The 14,422-nt window shown below is 37.4% G+C and overlaps 2 protein-coding genes across 9 annotated transcripts in view; one reads left to right on the top strand and one right to left on the bottom strand.

Annotated features, from left to right (window-relative positions):
* Window positions 1-8,323, top strand: part of ACVR2A (activin A receptor type 2A) — a 110,022-nt gene extending 101,699 nt beyond the window's left edge. For all 3 annotated transcript variants that reach the window (XM_074967311.1, XM_074967313.1, XM_074967314.1), the window contains 2 exons: window positions 2,390-2,520; window positions 4,401-8,323. In XM_074967311.1, coding sequence (XP_074823412.1) covers window positions 2,390-2,520; window positions 4,401-4,595 — 326 coding nt within the window. In that variant the 3' untranslated portion in view covers window positions 4,596-8,323. The remainder of the gene's footprint in view (window positions 1-2,389; window positions 2,521-4,400) is intronic.
* A 3,376-nt stretch (window positions 8,324-11,699) lies between these two features.
* The window catches only part of ORC4 (origin recognition complex subunit 4), a 56,398-nt gene continuing 53,675 nt past the window's right edge, over window positions 11,700-14,422 (bottom strand). For 4 of the 6 annotated variants that reach the window (XR_012641413.1, XR_012641412.1, XR_012641415.1 and 1 more), the window contains 3 exons: window positions 14,349-14,416; window positions 13,216-13,471; window positions 11,924-12,058 (listed from right to left, as the gene is read on the bottom strand). Coding sequence is in view for 2 of the 6 variants with exons in the window: in XM_074967317.1 (XP_074823418.1) it covers window positions 11,870-12,058; window positions 14,349-14,416 (257 nt within the window). In the remaining 4 variants the exon portion in view is untranslated. Of the gene's footprint in view, window positions 12,059-13,215; window positions 13,472-14,348; window positions 14,417-14,422 lie in introns of all 6 variants that reach the window. The other 2 variants (XM_074967317.1, XM_074967316.1) reach the window with 1 other exon arrangement.

Below are 14,422 nucleotides of genomic sequence, written 5' to 3' on the forward strand. Positions count from 1 at the left end.
TTCCTTGCAGGGAAGATGGTATTCCCTTGATGCTGTCAGAAGTCAGAGGGGAACACTGAGGAGCAGATGAATGGCAATAAGAGACAGCAGCTATTTTTCAAGAGGGCAGTTCTTCATGTAACTCCTTGAAAATTATCCTTCAGGTTAACCTGAAGCAGGAACTTTCAGTTATGAAGAGTAACACCAAAATGTCCATTTAAACTAATTTTTTTTTCAAATGTAACTTATCCAGAAGATTTCAGCAAATTTTAATTATATGGGAAGTTTGAAGAGTCAGTGTTGTTCCATTAAGATATTAGGGGAACAAAATAAAGGTCTGATAGGGTGCCAAATTTCTTAACCTATTTTTAAACTTAGTTTAAATTCATAAACTAACCAATTTACTTGTGAATTCTCACAAGTCATTGTTTACTCAGAGATGTAACTTTGGAGAGGATATGGTGTAATTTTCATATTTAACAGAGGAATTCCTGCTCTTACATGCAAAATTTCTCAGCCTTAATTATGGAGTCATAATTGGTACTTCCTTAATTTAAGTTAGGAGGAATTTTGTCTATTCATCTAACCTCTATCTGTCCATCCTTCATATATTGTAAGATCTTTGAGCCAGGGTAACTTCTTTCTTATGTGCTGGGTGCTTTCCAGACAGATGTTTGTTAATTTAGTACCCAGTTCATAATAAATAATCTTTTCTAAAAAGTCATCAGAAGTGACTTCAGTACATACAAGGAACAAATCCTGCACCCTAGGATGGAGCATGTTTAGTCATTGCATTGCATGCGCAGTCTGATCACATGTAAGAGTTGAGGGGCTGGAGTATTCTCAATACAGACAATGTTCAGGGAATTTACTAACCAGATTCTAAGTCTCGACTGAGCATGTGCAAATTGCATTTTTTTCCAAAGTCTGATTATTTGGATAAATAAGCTTTGTGGGTTTTTTGGCTTTTGTTTTTGTTTTTTCAAAAGATAAGCAGAAAGTATTTCTGACAGCATGGCTATCCTCCATGCCCCCGCCCCCCAGTTCAGATATCAAGACCCTGTTCCAAAGGAAAATTTATTTTTCTCTAATCTTGTTCTCAGAAATGGCTAAACCATTTTTCTGAAATTTTCCTCAAAAAATTTAGCCAGAGACAGACACTTGATATAGACAAATTCAGCCTGAATGATTTAAGTTTGGCAAAGTTTTATAAGTAGAGTTGTTCAGGCAATTTTTTGACAAAATGCTTTGTCAAAGAGAGCAGATTTTTCCAAACCAAAATTTGTAAGAGGAAAAAGGGGTTTCAACAAAATGTTCACTTTGAAGCCATTTTGAAAAATAAGTTTCAAAATTCTTAATCTTTTGATATATTCTAAAAAAGTCCAGTTTTGGGGTTCAGTATAACTTTATTTCAAAATCTAAGCTAATCATTATTTTAAAGGTTAATCAGAATGAAAGATTACACAATTATAATACCAGAACTTTTGGATGGACCCAGAGCAGCGTGGTGGGTTTTGTTGGTGGGATTTTTTTTGTTTGTTTTTTGGTTTTTGTTTTGGTTTGTGAAAATTTGTGATTATGATTTTGTCAATATTTGGAACAGGAAATTTTGTTGACATCCTGAAAATTGTCGTAGGACCAGAAAAACATTTTCTTACTAGCTTTATAAGTAAATGGAAACAGGGTCTTAAAATGGGAAGTGTTGGTCAACCCTAACGGTAGGTATGACTACCTGTACTCCGTGTAATGCCAAGTTCATTTGTTATACTGCTAACTTCTGCTGACATATCTATGTTAGTTAGCTGTGTGAAAAGGTATGATCCCTAACCGACAGTTGTGCTGCCAAATGTCCTTAGGGTAGACATAGTAACACTGGTAAGAATACCCTTGTTTCATTGTCGGAGGGGAAAGGATAGACTAGAATAAGCTCCATATAAGCTGCGTGTACACTACAAAAGCTTTGCTGGTATAGTGTACTTGCAAAATGCTCGTACCGTAGGCTCTGAATTTTGGTGGTGGCCCTACAGAGGTTACATTACAACCTGTTTTTGCACCTTAAATTTTTATTCTGAGCTTTTTTTGTCGCTGTTCTTTTTTTTTCCTGGATATCTTTTTACAATCTAGGTGCCCTTTACCTTCAGCTTGAAGCGGATAAGTTACTATTAATGTAACTTCATGAGTTGAATGGTAGAGTTTTTTTTAAGAACATGGCCACTCTCTTGATATGTAGTCTAGCATTCATTGCTTCTCAGGCTTCTCACGTGGCAGCATTGACTGTTGCCACTTTGGCATCATATGAGTTTTTCATGGCAATAGTGAGTAAATGGCTGTACAGTATTTTGACATACTTATTAAATTTGTGATGTGCTAATTGTCTGAAAAGCAAAATTTATTTTTTTATTAAATATAGGACCAGTGGATGAGTACATGTTGCCATTTGAAGAGGAAATTGGCCAGCATCCATCCCTTGAAGACATGCAGGAAGTTGTAGTGCACAAAAAGAAGAGGCCTGTTTTAAGAGAGTGCTGGCAGAAACATGCTGTAAGTAGTAAAATAACCAAGTTCTGAAAGTGTTATTGTGCTTTAACTGTGAAACTTGAATGAAAGGATATTTTGATTTAATTCTTATCTGTGGACATTTTTTTCTTCTGATACAGTATTTTTGTATAATTAGCTCTATTGAAAAATTAATAAACTGTATACTAATATGCTTTATAGTACTTTGTTTTTAAATGCAGTGCTCATACCAAAGGATTCCAAAGTACTTCATAAAAGTTTTAAACTTCCTTGGTGGGTGAAGTGACTCTTCAATTTTAGTCTTAAGCAGTTCTGTTATATTTTTTTCATATAAAGATTCTTATTTATACTCTTCACTCATTACTTAAATGATGCCACCTCCCCGGAGGTAATTTGGTAGTTGCCTTTAATATCACAGCAATAATCTCAGAAAGGTAAAGAGTGCTTGAAACTTCAGGGATAACTTAGGTAGGAAGAATGAATTGCCTGCATTTGGGTTTGGGCTAGATGTTGAGTGATGCCACTACTTTTGGAAAAAGCAGCATGTCATTTTCAGAATTCTGACAATTTTTTTTGTCTCCTCTAAAAATCAGCACCTCTCACAGCATGCTTCTCCCTAATAGCAGGCTAGGGTATTAACTCCATGATGACTTGAAAAGTAAGCATGCATCCACTGTCTGACTACTAACACCCTGGCTTGAACCCTTATTTTCCTTGGAGTTATTTCGTTCAAATTTTGAACAGGACCAGTAGTTCTTAGAGATCTCATGATATTTTAAGATGGCAAAATTGCTATATATATTGAGGAAAATCAATCATTCTGTATTCAGGGCAGGGTTTAAGTGCTTTGATGTGAATAAGGCATGGACAAACCTCAGTTCTGGCATTTCCAAACTTCTGAGTTCTTGACTTTGCCATCCTTAACATTCTTTTAATGTAGCTTTCTTCATGTAATGTCCTGAAAAAACCAAATGTGATCATGCAGAACCATATTAAGCTCAGCATAGTTCATCAGCAGACTTAGGACCTTTAGATTCATAGCACAGATCTCCTGGCACCTTAGCTGAGAGTAACTTGTAGCCGGACTAGGTTGTTACCCTCTGTTCCAGCTGCTACAGGAGGATGAAACAAACACTTTTGTCAGTGGATGTCGCAGCGATTTGCTAGACAGCATGGAAATGTTGAGACTCTGGTATCCTGGATTCTGTTTCAGATTCTGGAGAACTTTAAGTGATTACAAGACTGTTCCACCCAGTCATCTTTCTACACTTGTGCCCTCCTTCTGGTCTGTGTCCTACCCTTCTTACCCCTCTGCATTCCATTTAGGTTGGTTACTTCTCCATGCTGCTCCAGCAAGCGTATTGAGAGCATGGGAGAAACAATCTCTTTGCACTGTTTTGGTATCACAGCAGCTCTCAGGCTGCAGGAATTGGAGGAAAAGTCCTGCTTAGTCACTGTGTGAGGATGGTTCATGTGCTGTCCATTTGACATAAAGGAGCTGTGAGGGGGTGGAGCATAGTCAGTGCAGATAGTCTTTGTTAGAGGCTTACAATGAAATTCACCAAACTTCTTCTGAACATGTGTGACCCCCCCGACCCCCCCCCTTGCCCAATTTAAGTACCTGCTTCAAAACATGAAGGTGCTAGAACTCTCAGATGTAAGATTTATTCAACATGGACAAATCAACATATTTTGCCTAACTTCAGTCTGAATCAGTTGAACTGATTTAGCTGAAACATTCTGGCAAAAAAAAAAAAAAATCTGAGGCAGACAACTGGCATAGAAAATTTCAGCTTGAGTGGTTTAAGTTTGGTAAAATTATAACCAACTGAAAACAGGGTCTTATAATGAAAGTATAAGGCAACCAGTTACCAGCTCCACTTATATATTACTTTTTCTTTTAGGGAATGGCAATGCTCTGTGAAACAATAGAAGAATGTTGGGATCATGATGCAGAAGCCAGGTTATCAGCTGGTTGCGTAGAAGAACGGATTATTCAGATGCAAAGACTGACTAATATTATAACAACAGAGGACATTGTGACAGTGGTCACAATGGTGACAAACGTTGACTTTCCTCCCAAAGAATCCAGTCTATGATAGTTGCACTGGTTGTGTGTTCTGACCAACAGGACTCTGAACTGGAGCTGCTAAAGCTAATGAGACTGCTTACAGTTGTTACTTTCTGTGTGAAAAGAGGAATGGTAAGTTTTTTTGGGAATGTCAATAAGGAGACTTTTTTTCCAAACATGAATACATGAGACTCTACTGCATTCCCGTCCTGAAGGACATTGACCTGAGAAGTGGCAAAATGTTAAGGAACTTAAATAAATGAAGAAAATGGACCTATCTGGGCTAATCAAGTGTTTTAAAAACTGACATCAGATTTCTTAATATCTGTCAGAAGAGACTAATTCCTTAAATGAACTACTGCTATTTTTTTTTAAATCAAACATTTCATTTCAGATTTAAAAAAAGGGTAACTTGTTTTTATTGCATTTGCTGTTGTGTTTATATAAATGACTATTGTAATGCCAATATGACACAGCTTGTGAATGTTTAGTGTGCTGCTGTTATATGTACATAAACAAAAGTAATCAAGTGGGATATAGCAAAGAGGCTTCCAAGCATTACTTCAACCTCCCTCAACAAGGTATACCTCAGTTCCACGTCTGCTAAATTATGAGATTGACAACACTAACAATTTGAATAATAAATTGATCCATGTTTTGTAAATGCTGTATTACAAATTCACTGTTATTTAAAAAAGGGTAAGCTATGCTTCATGCCAAGAGTAAATGGCCATTCCTAAAGCAGTGTTTTTAGCCCTTTCTTGTGCTAGCTTGTGTATAAAAGTGCTGGGTTTGAAACAAAACTTTCTTCCTGTTTTAGTTTAAAGCTTTTATCTCACATTCAGTTCCCAAAATAGTGCATACATTTTATTTTTACTAAGTACTATTTAGGTTTGCTGTGTCTGAGGAATATTTGAAAATTTAAGCATGACTTTTTTTTTTTAATTTTATGTGAGCTATGACACTGGAAAGCTCTTAATTCTTATTCTTTCTAAAGAAGGCTTTTTCCTATTTATGTATGTAAAAAGTTCTGCATAGTGTATTTTGTTTCACTAACAGTGTGCAGTGTGTTCTGTATCACTGTTTCAGGATCACCTCAGGAAGCTTAATTACCCAGAACTCCTCACTCTCTCTGCTTTGAGATTTGCAACTTCTCTACACTTAAGCTTGGTGCCATCTTGTTGGAGTGATATTTGATGTCTGTGATGCATAGGTTCATCCTGGAGTGATGTTAAAAATGATAGCTACAGACTTCCGAAGTAACTGCTTAAAAATATTCAGGGATAACTTTAGTTATTATGCTATAATTTCAGATATGCAATGACTATTTAGAGGTAACGAATACCAACATAGGTAGCACAGTCTAGCAAAAAATAATAATAAAATTGCTTTCACAGCTGACTCCAACATTATTTTAGGGTTTAGGAGATCATGCCTTATATACTATGTAACATAAAAAACCTGAATTGACCGTAGGTGCCAAAGTCTTTTCAAAATTAATATTACGCTAGTTATTTGATCCTTTACATTTATACAGATCAAAGTAAAAAATTTAACTTTCTAAAATACTCAAGTACTGAACCAACAATAGGCAGTATTATGCTATGTATTTTGTCAGATCATTTTTTTTAAATCATGCATTAGATTTTTAAGGAAGTTTTTAATGTCACAATCAGGAGCTCACTGTGAATGTTATCTTTAAACAGTTATTTGTAAAACCACAGAATACACTCATTTACATATAATATGCACTTAATCTCTGGGAACAATAGAATATGGTGACCTAGATCTTGTTTATAAATAATTTTAAGCAGGGAGGGGGAAGAAGGGTAATAGCAATGTTGTTCATGCGTAACATACCACTCAATACTGCTCTGCTTGCTGTTTGTCACTCTTATTCCTAGGGTTTCATGGTAGCCATAAGAATCCCTGCTTTAATGGGTTATTGGTACTGGTAGGGCAACTTGCTCATTTTGTTTATAAAACAAACTATTCATGCACCCATTTTCTTGATCTGGATTTTTATTTTGCTTCCACCTTCAGTGCAGGGATAAAATATCTTAAACATACATCAAGTGATCATGGCTAAAGAGATTAGAACAAAACCAGTCCTATTTTACTGAAAAACTTGTATTGCTCTTTGAAGTTTAAACCCCAACACTGGCAAAAGTAGAAGGAACAGCATGGATGATAAAAGGATCAGTTATTCAAGACTCAATGCAGAAGTCATACCTAGCTATGGACATGTCAGTGTGTGCTGCCTCCATGCATGATCCTTGAACTTCTGTTGGTATGGGCCCTGGTGGCCAGGCTGTTTGGGGGCTCCTTGGTGTTGCTAGTGCACTTTGTGTTTGCAAGTGATGTAGGTGAATCGCAAAGCCTGACAATTTAATGGGATGATATTTATTTTCATAGAAATCCCCACAGGTGTGACTATTGTACTAACTGTATTTTCTGATGTTTCTTTTTAACAGCAGAGTATAGTATCACACTGAAAAGGATGTTCATGGTAAAAGTGTTTTTATAATTGGTGAAATAACTAAACTTTCGTGAGCTGTTCTTATACATAAGACTTCTGTTTTGCAGGGCATTTTAACCTATGTGTGTTCCACTTATAGTACAGTAAATATAGATGTAAGTTAAAATGCTTGAGCCAGACTCATGAATGAGGATAAGAATAAATAAGAACTAAGCTAGTGAAAATATTCTGGCATTACTTACTCGCAGAAGTAGTGCCCGTTGTCCCTCTTTGTACTTACAGCGTGTGTGTGGTGTATATGTACATGTAGGGTCTATTCCAGTGGTTCACCCTGTATTTTGGCTTGTGAAGAAAAGTCAGTCCCTTGGCTCTCACTTCCGACTTGTTGGCTTTGCCTGTCTATTTAAATGATTGCTGTATAACTGCCACAGGACTGATGGATTAGCCCGTTTTTGGCTTTACTGGAAGTCCAAGCCCTGCATTTTTTTTAAGTTTGTGTTAGCTACAAGGAAACTTTTATATCACATGATGCATGACTACTTTGTACACCTACTGCTACATGTACCTTAGCGTTTCAGAAGAAACTGTCTCAGTTCTTGGGGTTCTGGAACTAGCCCCGTCATTCCTGGGGACATTCTGAAACTAGAAATCAGGACTGAAATTCACCACTTTCTATCTTCTATCTGAAATAGCAACATTCATGTAGAGTAGCTTTTAAAGAGTCTTGGAATTCCAGCTAAAGTGTAAGCAGAAACCCGAGTGACTATTCTTCCTTGTTCATACTAGGTTTCAACAGAATTGCTGATTGTAGTTTAACAAGTGGGAGTACCAGTTTGACTGATCTTTTTCCAATTTCTCTTTTTAACTTCTAATGCATTTATTTTTATTAGGAACATTTGGTACAAAGTGCAGAAAGCTATATGCAGTTTATGGGCAAAATGATACAAGTAGCATCCTTGATGGAACATCATTTACCTCAGATATTCAACCAGCAGTACTTTTTTTTTTTTTTAAAGCAGTCTCAGTTCATATATTATTCGTTACCTCTCAAGATATTGGTAAGCAATTATTTTAGCTTTACTCTCTGTATTTGTCTGTTTTGGGCACAGGTTGTTGTACTACTGTCAGATTATACTTGCTATTTTTCTGCAAGTATCAAAAACAAAAACTACAGCCCAGGATAAAAGTGATTGTTAAATATTGTACAAATAAAACATGTATGCTCTTTCTGCCCCACCCCAAAAGTTAAATAAAAAAATAAGTGACTACTGTATGACTTGCATATACCTTTTTTCAACTTTTCATATCTTCTCTAGGAAAAAAATAAATCTAGGTAGCATTTTGTGTTGACACTTCACCTTCAGAAACCTTGCAGCTTGAAAAAGGTTAAAAAGGAAGGAAAACCTCTTCTCCCCCTTTTTTTTGCAACATTACAATGGAGAAGTGGAGCAGAGGCAGACTCTTATCTCTTGCATTTCTGATATAGAAGGTAATCATTCCCATGCATTAGTTACCATTCTTTCCTGACAGGAAGGATGAGGGGGAACTGTGGTTAACAAATATCCTGGTAGAATTCACTTCAGACTGCTCCAGAAGACTGCTAGGCATTTTTTCCCCCACATGAGTAAGAGCTGAGTTCCAGAACTGAACCCAAGTATTGTGTATATAAGTGAAGAGCACTTGTCCTAGGATGGTAGGTCAGCAGAAAGTAGGTAATGCCTTTTACTACAGTTGCTTTTGATATTCTTTGATTATACCTTTCTATCCACAAATTTGGGTTTTACTGCCCCTCCCCAGATAGGCAGCAACAATAAAAAAAAAAAAAATATAGCACCAAAGAACTGTTTTTCTTTTAAGAGGCAACTTCTGGTATGGTACCCTTCCATCAGCCTAAACCATGGGAAAACCAGCTGGAAAAAGTAAGTGTCTTATGTACCACCTGACAATTATTTATCACCATTTCCCTTTTCTGGCAACTTTGTGAAGGCCAGTGCACCAGCTGTTCTGCTTTTGTCAGATTATTTCCACTCATTGATAGAAAACTGCAGAGCTGATCATTTGTAGGAGTGATGGTGCACTACAGCCAGTGGTGGAGTGGCCCTGTGATTAATGATACTGGAAAGAGTTGCATCTTTCTTTCAGCAAGTACTATCACCTGTAACTTCCATAGCTATTCTTCAGAAAGGATTTCAGACTATAGAGAAATCAAAGCTCTTTATAAGGGAATAACCAATCCTTACTTAAAAATTTTCAATTTGAATAACAGTTATCATCCATTCTAACTGATGTTAAATGATCATTCTGGTGGTTACTAGAGCTTTCCTGCTGTCTAGGAACCAAATAAACTATCTTCAAGTCTCTGGCCTCCTAATGATAGGTTTAAAGAGTATGGCTCTATTTAGTAACTTTATAGTGACTCATTTCTTAACTCATCTTATGTAAATTGTATGCATACAAAAATGTACATGGTTGCATGCTTGTAGTTAAATCCAAACAGAACACTGTCAACTTTTGTCTGAAAATGCCAAATGTGAGAACACAATCTAATCAAGTGCCAAATCTTATTTTGCACATGGTCTTAAATCTAGCACTGAATGTCTTCCTCCACCCCTACCAGACCCCAAATGATTGGGGCTTTTTGAGGTGAATACCAGCAGTAGACCAGTGGGAACTGTTTATACCCAAATGGATAAGAGATCCAAAAGGTAAAAATTGCCTTTTTTTTCCCCCCTTTTGTAAGGTGCAGGCTACCTTCATCCAGGACTTCCATGCCTCTCAGCTCCCTGATTCCTTCTTATACCTGATTGGACATTTTCAACTGGGAATCAAAGCTGAACATTTTGAAATTATTGTAAAGGGATTTCATGTGTCTGCAAGGTCCACGCCCTTCCAGTGTAGCAGTGCTGCAACTTTTCAAGTCATGCTATTGTGTATACACTAGGTTTTATTGAAAAAACAAAAGCCCCCAAACTCTAATCTTTGACACACACAACTAGTGAGGAAACACACCTCACTCAGTTCCCTTCCTTAAAATATTCTTTCAAAAAAAATCACTGACCCTTTACTATATACTTCTGAGGGAATTCTGTGCCAAAAAAATTCTGCAAATTGTACTTGTCAAAGGTAGAGATTCCAGCATAGCACAGGGGAGCAGAGGCCAGTGGCTGCACGGAGGTGGGGGATTGCTCTGCAGCCCACAGACTTAACAGTGAGATGATACCTGACCCTGCAACAGTGAAAGGGCCTGGCCTGTGCCAGAAGCAACATAGGGCCCCAACCCTCCATGCCAGGCACACCATGAGGGTCTAGGTGTGGGGTGAGATGGTTCTGTGTGTGGAGCTCAGTAGGGGATCTGGATTCACAGGGCTGTGGTGGTGGGGGTTCAAGATGCAGGAGCAGTGGGACTTGGGGGAATCAAGGTGACTAGGGCTCAACTAGGGTGCCTCCACTGAAGTGAGCTGTAGCTCACAAAAGCTTATGCTCAAATAAATTCCTTAGTCTCTAAGGTGCCACAAATACTCCTTTTCTTTTCACAAATTCAGACTAACACAGCTGCTACTCTGAAACCTGCAGATCCCTGAGAGCTACAGAATCTAGAATTTTCTTAAAAGTTGGTGGCTCTTGATTCAGAAACAATAGTGATATAAAATTATTCAGGATTTATGCCAGAGTTCATAAACTAGCCAGCTCTTGATGGACTATACAGATCTTTTCAAAGTAGAGGGAATAATTCTTTATCTTATGCCCTGTACCTGCAAACTAGAATTAGTCACAAGCAATAGCTGTAAATGATACAAAGTGGTCATAATGTAGTGCTGGACCAGGGATGTTAAGGCACATCCTTTCTAGGGGGTGTTTAAATATAAACATTGTGGTGTTCTGTAAGATCTCTGGCAGTAGCAGGTGTTTGATACTGAGTCACCTTAACAGATTTCAGTTTGAAACTGGACTTCACTGTCCTTGGCTTTTTATTATTATTAGTATTCAGACCTGAGTAATACTGGTATGCATTCTTAACACTAAGGGGAGTTATTGTGGATTGACAGTTAAAACACTTAACTGCCTGACCAACAAGCAGCTTGCTTCTGTGGAAGGTAGACAGCAGTCTTAGTGCTTTTATCCATCAGTTCCATTTTCACTAACACCCTGGCACTAAATGCTTTTTCTTAAGTTCTAGGTCAAATCACCCTATTTTCCTACCTCAGTGGAAAGGAAGACAGTCCTTACTAGCCTCTGATCTTCCCAGAAAAGTCCTTTTAAATTTTATACCTGAGAAATTCCATCCATTTGTCCCTCTTGAGCACAAGTACCACAGTAACAGGATGTACAATTATTCTTACGTTGAGCTGATAACTGTAAAAGATTTAATATATATTGCAGGGGAATATCAACTTCAAATTTTATTCAACTCAGAATTAGGATCAATGTGTAAGTCCAACCTGGTGGGTTTCTTTCCTGTAGTTTAACCAAAAATCCCACTTGGCACTAGCCAAACATCTGAACAACAGATTCCTGAAGAAAACCTAAATCCAGCTGAACTATGGCAATGAACAGAGAAGTGTTTTTAACTGAAGACTGGAAATAAAAAGTGTTTTAATCTGAGACTGGTGTTTAGACTCCCTGAACTAATTATCAAGGCACTGTAAACATCATTTTCTTGAGTTTATTTTCAATATCTTGGAACACTTCAGAAAAGTACACCATATTTAAAAAAACCCATGCTCTTAATGTCAAGTGAATGAGCAGTATCCACTGAAATTATGCTGAGTCAACCCAACTTATTGTATTTCACCTTAATGTGGTTTTAATAAGCTTCAGAAAGTTCACAGCCAACTCAATGAGGATGTTGCCCACTGTTTCACATCTGTTGGGCAGTTTGGATACACCTGCAAAGCATCCATTATTTGATTATTGTCCAAAAGTAGCTTCATTAGTAGGTATTCTCTCTGAGCACGCACAGACAGTCCTTCTATTGGTTTTATTAACTCTAGTTGTAGCAAGTGTTCAAAAGCCTAAAAAGAAAAAAACAAGCAAGTCTGGGGTAAGTCAAACATTTTCCAGTCTACAACCACCATTCTGAATAGCCCACATAGGACACATTTTACAGTAGCAGAAGCAGCAACTACAATAGACAAATACAGCTGCTTGTACTCATCCATTACTCAGTTTTTGCAAGAACAGGGCATTTAAGTTTCCTGGGCTTGATATACTAACTGGGATTTTTCAAAAAGCCTGAGCAGGATACACTAAAGGTATTCTCACTGGTTGAATGGATTTTGTTCATTGACTTTCTTTCTAGATCTCCAAAGGATCAAGACAAGTTTGAAAAAGTGGTTATTAGTTTTGAGCATGTCATTTTTGCAATACCTCACCCACAGTAAGTACAGAATATATAGCCTTCCGTCACTGTTTAGTAACTTGTAGAGTTATGAAATTAGTTGATTTTTGTTCAGTTTAACCAAGACAAACTTGTGTAAGATTGAATAGTGAGCTGTCAGTTGCTGGGGCTCATCTAGGAGTGGAGAATTGAAAAGGGTGGTCCATCTTGAACTCTAGGCCATGAGTATTATAAAATCTAATGAAAAATTCAAACTTGTGTATATCTCAGATTTAAACCAACCCAGGCCCAATTGATAATTTACAAAATTAAAAAAATAAACCAGATACTAGAGTTTAAGGCATACAATGTATCATTAAACTGAAAACAATCATTTCTTAATTTCTAGAGTGTCTATGGCATAATTCAGTGTAAGGAAGGAGATTCTATGCTTAAAAATTGAACTCTACATTTCCTGACTTGTTTGATTTCTCAAACTTGATGGCAATAGCTAGATTTTCATGATAGACTACAGGGGTGGCAGAGATGCCTTTCGGCCTGGGGCAGTTATATTTCCCCAAGAGTAGCAGCAAACGGATGAATCAATTGTGAAGGTTATCCTACATAAGTCACTTATTCACCACAACTTACAAGAATTATTTCAGAAATATTTAACCCTATAAAGCCAAGCTCCCTTAATAAGGTGAAACTAGCAGTACAGTCTTGGAGCAAATAAACTTAAAATCCTCTTCATGTAAAAAAAAAAAAAAAAAGAGTCACAATGTTAAGGTTCCTCCCAACAGCTCAGTCAAATGCTGAAACCTTATGAAAGAGGAAAATTTTTGTACTTACATGAAAGCTTCCTTTCACCAAGCACTATAGTCCACAGATCTGTTATGACGACTCTTCAGGCTACTTGCACTTTCAGGCACAGCCATACCTGTCTGTCACTGGCACAAAGGGGTGTGGCCACACTTGAAGGCCAAGTTAGTTTGAGAATTTGGGGGGTCAAAGGGAACCAGCACAGTTTATCCACCATGCTGTATTTTTGTGCAAGTGACCCGGAGGACCAGAAACTGAGGTTGAAGTGCTGGAGTCTCATCCAAGTCTAAAGAAAGGCCAGAGAGAAAATGATGGCAGCATAACTCATTTGGGGGGTTCAAGTGAGCAGCAGCTTTTTACAAGCTGACAGGGTCTTCAGGGGCTGGACCACACCCTTTTCTGCTAGTGACTGATAGGTCTAGTTTTATGTCCAAAAGATGCAGGTATGATGAAGACTCACCGACAGATCAGTACACCTTAGTTCCAGACAGAAAAGGGAGTTTCAGCTCTTTACTGATATTAAGCTACTTTGAGCCCTGTTTGTTTAAGAGATATTGGAACTTAAACCTGTTACTGATTCAGGACTAAATACTAGCTGTCCTGCACCTCGTATCAGAGTAATTTGGGAGCAGCAAAAAAACCCCTACATGCCACACAAGGCAACACTTTAGAAGTCTGCTAGGAACCAGAATACTGTCTTTCTGAATAAAAAGCTCTATAATCAATTAAAACAATTATCTCCAAGCAAAGGAATGACCGTCTAAATTCAGTCACTGCCAAACTTATCCCTTGATAAATGGCAACAGGTGCTTGGGTTCAGCTGCTGAACTCTTTAAAAATAAAGTCCACTTTGGTAAGGTATGTAATGTTTCAATAAGTCAGATATTAGCCCCCCCAAAATTGTGTCTTTATATTTAACCATGGACAGTGAGATACAACACCCATACAGCAGGTGGCAGTACAAGTACCACACAAATGTGTTTTTCATTATAAGAGACCTTTCTGATCGTTTTATTGTCTACTATCCAATCACTTTACACAGCAAAATCCCTTAGATCTTTAGCTATGGAACAGATATCAATTTTTAAAAGTAGCTCCTAGAAACCTATAACCCAAGTACAGATTAATATCTAGGTATGTAAGGAAACAAACTAAGGGTTTACCTTCATAACAACAGGTTTCTCAAAGTTGTACATGGAATGTGCTTTCCGTTGTATGAACTTCTGAAATTCTGTAC

Source organism: Natator depressus, chromosome 11, assembly GCF_965152275.1.
Source record: "Natator depressus isolate rNatDep1 chromosome 11, rNatDep2.hap1, whole genome shotgun sequence".
In the NCBI taxonomy this organism is placed as follows: domain Eukaryota; kingdom Metazoa; phylum Chordata; order Testudines; family Cheloniidae; genus Natator; species Natator depressus.